This window comes from Cervus canadensis, chromosome 3, assembly GCF_019320065.1.
Source record: "Cervus canadensis isolate Bull #8, Minnesota chromosome 3, ASM1932006v1, whole genome shotgun sequence".
Classification (NCBI taxonomy): domain Eukaryota; kingdom Metazoa; phylum Chordata; class Mammalia; order Artiodactyla; family Cervidae; genus Cervus; species Cervus canadensis.
In genome coordinates, this window is record NC_057388.1 from 65,508,134 (window position 1) to 65,514,133 (window position 6,000).

Genomic DNA, 6,000 nt, shown 5'->3' on the forward strand with positions numbered 1-6,000 from the left:
CATACCTTAATGGCTGCAGTGTAAATCCATAAATTTGCCTACTAGATTTTTACCTCACTATATTTTATCTTACCTCTTAATTCCACACAGGAGTGCTATATGGAATTCTTTACAAATGTAGAGTAATAAACATTCTGGTTTTTTATTTTTACTCTTTTCTGATTTAAACCTGTGATATTTTAGAGTACTTCTACAAGGTGTGTATTTCATAGGCTTTTCAATTATTTTAAATTAATTAAGTGAAGCATTTAGGATTATTTTAGCCTAAAACATATATTTTTCCTAGAATGTGACTTTTAAGGGATGTGTTTACAGTTGAATAAACTCCTCTGATGTTTACTACTATACTCTATTTAATGAATCTTCTCAGTTACTGTCATGTAAAATTCTCTCATGTGTGAAGTCCTTTGTTGAAGTGATTTGTTGGAAATCAGTTTCTTAAATTTGAATGCGAGTGAGTTTTTTGAGAACAATAATACGTACTTAATTGAGAGTACAGATTATAATTTCAAAGCAGAATATTATAAAGTAATATGAATTTTCTGGTTTATAACTTGAATCTAAACATTGAAATCCAGATTGCAGGCTATTCTCTGAAGGCAGGATTGAGTCATACTGTACCGTCTCACTAAATGTATTCTTTTTCTGTTTCAACCCTTTGGGGGCCTAGTTCCTTTGCACTTTCCAAATAATCAGTTGGGAAAAACTTTAGATAGGCATTGGATAAGAGCTTTCACACTTAGACTTACTCTGTTAAGTATTCATTTTGAAATCTTACACTGTGGGCCTTTGGCCTCTGCAAGGTGAAATACATTTGTTTTGTTAAGCATTAGGCTCTAATTGTATTCATTGCCTTAAAAATTGAAAAGGGCAGTTTTATTAGGTACCTATTAGGATATAATGGTTGCTAATCATAGCTTTCAGTAAGTTGGTATTTTCTTCTGATAAATATATTCTGCACAGATTATAGTCATTATCATTGAGTTCCAGGCTTCAAACTATTTTCATTGTTTAGAGAATTTTGTCAACTAAGTTCACACTTATCAGGAAACTTTTGAACTTAAAATCTTGAGTCTACTGTTTCATAAACCAGAACTGTGCCCTCATTAGAATCAGGTCTTCCCTTCCTCTCCCCAGCCTTTTCCTTCCATCTTATTGTTACAGAAAAAACCTAATTCTGATACATCCCATTGTTTTAAAAGTACTTATAGATTTTAATCCTGTAATCTCTTTACTGATAGACTACATATCAGTACATACCTAGGAATTTCTACATTTGTATGGAAGAATTGTATGATTTTCCTTTCTGATGGTCAATAGCATAGTTAGTCATCAATACAATATAATAGTTAGTCATCAATACAAACATTAAGTCTGTCCTGGGTATTAACATTCCCTCCCCACATATAACTTGATATGCATATGCACATTTGTCTATGACTCAGATGTTGGAAATCATAGCCTATTGAATTACTTTGGGGATTGATTTTAAAAATTTATCTTCTATGAAAAATTAAATTTGGGTCCTGTGGTGCCTTTTCAGAGTATTGCTTTTGGAAGATATTATTCTTGAAACTTGTAATTCATTTTACTTTGTTTGTATCTCACTAAACATAAATAAATTTCAGATAAAAATACATTAGTCAATCTGGCAGACAAATGAACATTAGGTACAGTTTTCACGATGCCTGGAGCCAGTGGTGTGTCTTCAGTGGAGCAAAGGGAAGAAAAGGAGGCCCAGGTTCAGCTCACAAGCAAAATAAATGTGAAAGTGACTCATCAGTCACTTTTTTACAGCTGGATTAATATTTTGCCATTATAACTTGAGATACTTTTATTTCCTATTGATCCTCCCCATAAGGGTGAATCTAACGCCACCTTTAAATTCCTTCTACTCATCCTTTACCTAATGTAGTTTGTGATCAATCAGAGGAACAATAAATGCCTTCAGGAAGCTTCTGAAAAGGAACCCTTTTGTGAATTCTGTTGGGAAAGCCGGTTTGGGGATATCTTATTAGTGTTTCCTAATTCTCTAATTTATCTGTTTAAAATGGCTACACTCATGTATTACATTTTCCTGAGAAAGAGCATACTTCTACATTGTAAATCATTTTTGGTCGTATGAGTTTAACTAGGAATTAAGTGGTTTATTGTGAGAGAAAAGAAATAAATGCTGTCCTTGCTAGATGATAAGCTCCTTGAAGGCAAAGATAGTTTCCCAAGGATCCTGGCAGTGATCTAGGAGCCTCTAACACTGTGGTTTGCATATAAAAAGGTGTCCCCCAGGCTGTGTGTGTGTGTGTGTGTGTGTGTGTGTGTGTGTGTGTGTGTGTGTGTGTGTGTGTGTGTGTGTGTGTGTGTGAGAGAGAGAGACAGACAGACAGACAGACATGGGGAGAGAGAAGGGAAAGGGGCCCAGAGAGCCCATTTCCTTATGTAGTTTCATTTACCAGGTTCCTATCCTAAGTGACTGTTTCTATTCTACACCATGAAATAAACAGGCTTTGTCTTATATGTTAATTTAAATCTTTGCCTAACAGCATTTTTAAAGTGTCCGGAAACAAAAAAGATTAAAATGTTTCAATTTGCAGCTAAAGCTCTTATAACTTTATAAAAAGAAATAACATTTCTAAGAAGTTGCATACAAAGGACATTGTACTTACACCAGTCTAAAGGTTAATATTGCATATTGTTTTCAATTAGGAATACAATAGATATGGCTGGTGGGTAGGAGAAATGAAGGGAGCCATTGGCTTGGTGCCGAAAGCCTACATAATGGAGATGTATGATATTTGAGAGTCCTGGGTAAGTACATTTTAATCCAATATTCTGTAATAGCTCATATGTTCTCTTGGTCTCTGCGTTATGAGTCTTTGCTTTTTAAAAAGTCTTTGTAGTTTTCTGATAACACAAAGATTATACTCCCAAATCATTATCTTGTTTTACAAAATCTGGTTTAGTTTTTTAAAAATAACTTCATAGAATTTACTTTGGAAATAGATTACTTAGAGTCCCTTTGTTAATAACCAGCTGTTTTCACAACCTCCGCCTCTTTAGTAAAATACCACTCTTATGGTCTTTCTGAGGAGCTGAACTGACAAAATGTTGAGTAAACATTCATTTTCTTTCCTTGGCTAAACATGTCATTTTTTTCTAGGCAGGGAAAAATCAACATTTTGTCTGAAGAGAAAAATTAAAATGCAGCTTTCTCTTTCTGCTCGCAAAAAAGGAAGATTCCTCTGCTAGTCTGCAAATCTTTTGGATTGAGAATCACTGTAAAAGCATGAATGACAGTTCATAACCTTTCTTTGTTTTGTTGAGCATCATTTGTCTTTGTTGTTTTATGCGTTCATTATAATATTCCTCTGATGTGAAATTAAATGAAGGATATTAATGTAAATTAGAAGTAAGCAGTAAAGTTATACCTGTTGCTATTTTGCAAAGAAATAAATCAATAGTTTTTATTTACTCATTTGATTTATGTGAGGAATTCAGCACTGTTTTGTATGTATCACAGTCATTGCTACTACTAGTATGAGTTGTAATTTCTCTTAATACTGGATATCAATGTTTTTATAATGTAAAATATAATTTCAAGAAACTTTGATAGAATATATCTCACAAGTTTTTGATAAATGTTATCTAAAGAATGTAGCTTTGTTAAAACTTTGTAGATGAGTCATCTTAGTATTTATTTTTCACACAGTAGTAACATGTTTTCATGGAAGAATTTTTACTGATTGGCAAGTTTACTTTATGTTGAATATAGCCATGAGAAAGAAAAATGGTAGAATTGCAAATTCTATCACCTTCTGCAACACATGTGCAGACCAGAATCATGGTTTGTACAAAGCCCTTTACCAGTAATAAATACCCTGGTTATATAATGGGCTTGCCAACATTTTCTACTGTAGTTTTCTTTAAATTTAATAAAACAAAAAATTTACTTGAGGCCCCATTCTGCCACGAATGAAATGGCATAAAGAATCTCAATGTATTCTCAAAATCAGAAGGCATAACCGAGTACTTTTACTTTGCCGGATCCTTCCTATGCTATTGAAGTCCTACCACAAAACTACTAGTACAGACTTGAGAAATACAGCTATGAACTTCTCAAAGCAATGAGAAGAGAAGGAAGGCTCAGAGAGGAGAGTGTGGAAATCATGGTGGGAACATGTACCAACAGGTGAGTGGAAGGTTGGTGTCAGTCTGACACAGGAGGTGTATGTTGTACTCCAGAGCAAGGTTTGTGGAGTTACAGTATTACTTTTTTATGTATGGTTGAAATCAAAGGTATTTTAAATGTCTACAAGGTACCACTGTGATGTATATATATCAAAATATACTACTGATTGGATAATTATTTGGAGTAAATATAATCTGCTAATAATGAATCATTGATTAGAAGATACTACTTTTATGGAACTTTTCAGATCTTTGCTTTAAAGATAAAGATTCTAAACATGCAAATGAGTTGATAATATTTAAAAACCTCTATTATTTATAAAAATTATCTACAAATAATATTTCAGAGTTTATATTTTCCTGTTAGCCCCTCCCTAACCCATGTGATTATCACCTTCATGTGATTATCTGATTTCACATATAAAAATATATCTATTAATTTGGGAGATTGTAGGTAAATTCTAGTTTATATCAATTAATTAGACATTATCAAGTTAAAGCTTTCAGAAATTAATTTGTGCACTTGTTAATCTTGTTCTAATATAGAACCATTGGAATAGATTTAAATCGTCTTGGCAAAAGTGAGACAACCAAGGATGAATGTACTGGATTGTTTTCAAGACCTGAGAGATTGAAAAGTGAAAGCAATTGTGGGTTCCACTGTAAATGTAGACTTCCTTGTAAGGTATACGTTTTGTGCTTCTGATCCAAGTGAAGATTTTAGTCCTGGGCCAGTAGATGGCAGCAGCTTTTCATTGCATAGGAACCCACTTGGAAACCCCTCCCCCACTCTGGCATGGACTCACTCCAAATGTAAAGTATTTAGAAGATTACTGCCTCCTTTTACAGTTAATCCAGGAGAGGGAGTCCTTTGCCAACTGATGCCAGACAGTCTCTGTGAATGGTGACAATACAGAAAAAAAAAAGTGTTAACTTGTGTCCAGAGCTCCTCTGCCCTTTGTTCCTTTTTAGTTTCATACAGGTGGGAGATAAGAAAAGAAACAAAAAAATTTTAATTGGAATGACAGGAAAAACAATCATTACTTTCAACTCGTGACTCCTTTAAATTCATCTGGTGAAATCATTTGTATCGTAGGAGGGAGAAAGTTTTCTTTACACCCTTGACAATATATCACACACTTTCTAAGATCATCATAATATCATTAATGTGAATTTAAACAACATTGCTTGTTAGAAAATATGCTAATTGCTATGTTCCCATTATGTTTGCTTAGCTTTTATTTGTTTTTCTATGAACATTTAGAGAGCTAATTTTTTTCAAAGGTGATTGTAAGTCATATTTTACATAGCATTTTGCTTGATTATTTGCTCTGTACTGAATTTGTACTCTATTGCCATTAGATCTTACAATAATGTTCCACTCTGCAAATTTTTAAGGTTCAAATAAAGTTTAATTGTTTGCAAACTGTTATGATGCTAATAATTCAACAGCCTGCTGTGTTACTAATGAAATTACTTTGTTATGATTAATTTGGAAAATAGTGTGTTGATTGTAGTAATTAAGCACAACAAGGTGAAGTAAATGATTCTAATGCCATCTGGCCTCCAAACTGAATGAAGAAATGAAATAGGACTGTCATCTGAATTTATTCTAAGAAGTAGGGATAATACAAATGACTTCATTGCTATAGGATTTACATTTAACCACAGCTCACTCCATTCTGTTTTGCCACTTGGTTATATATGACAGTTCCTTTTATGAAAAAGAATGTTGTTTCGCCTAGCAATTGTTTTGAATACTTTATATTATTTTAAGTAGATTATTTTTATCTTGTGCTAATTTAATTACAGATA

The 6,000-nt window shown here is 33.1% G+C and overlaps 1 protein-coding gene across 1 annotated transcript in view; it reads left to right on the top strand.

Moving 5' to 3' along the window:
- The window catches only part of SKAP2 (src kinase associated phosphoprotein 2), a 163,489-nt gene extending 157,874 nt beyond the window's left edge, over positions 1-5,615 (top strand). Inside the window, exons 12-13 of the mRNA XM_043463355.1 lie at positions 2,704-2,805; positions 3,158-5,615. Coding sequence (XP_043319290.1) covers positions 2,704-2,796 — 93 coding nt within the window. The 3' untranslated portion in view covers positions 2,797-2,805; positions 3,158-5,615. The remainder of the gene's footprint in view (positions 1-2,703; positions 2,806-3,157) is intronic.
- The last annotated feature ends 385 nt before the right edge of the window (positions 5,616-6,000 follow it).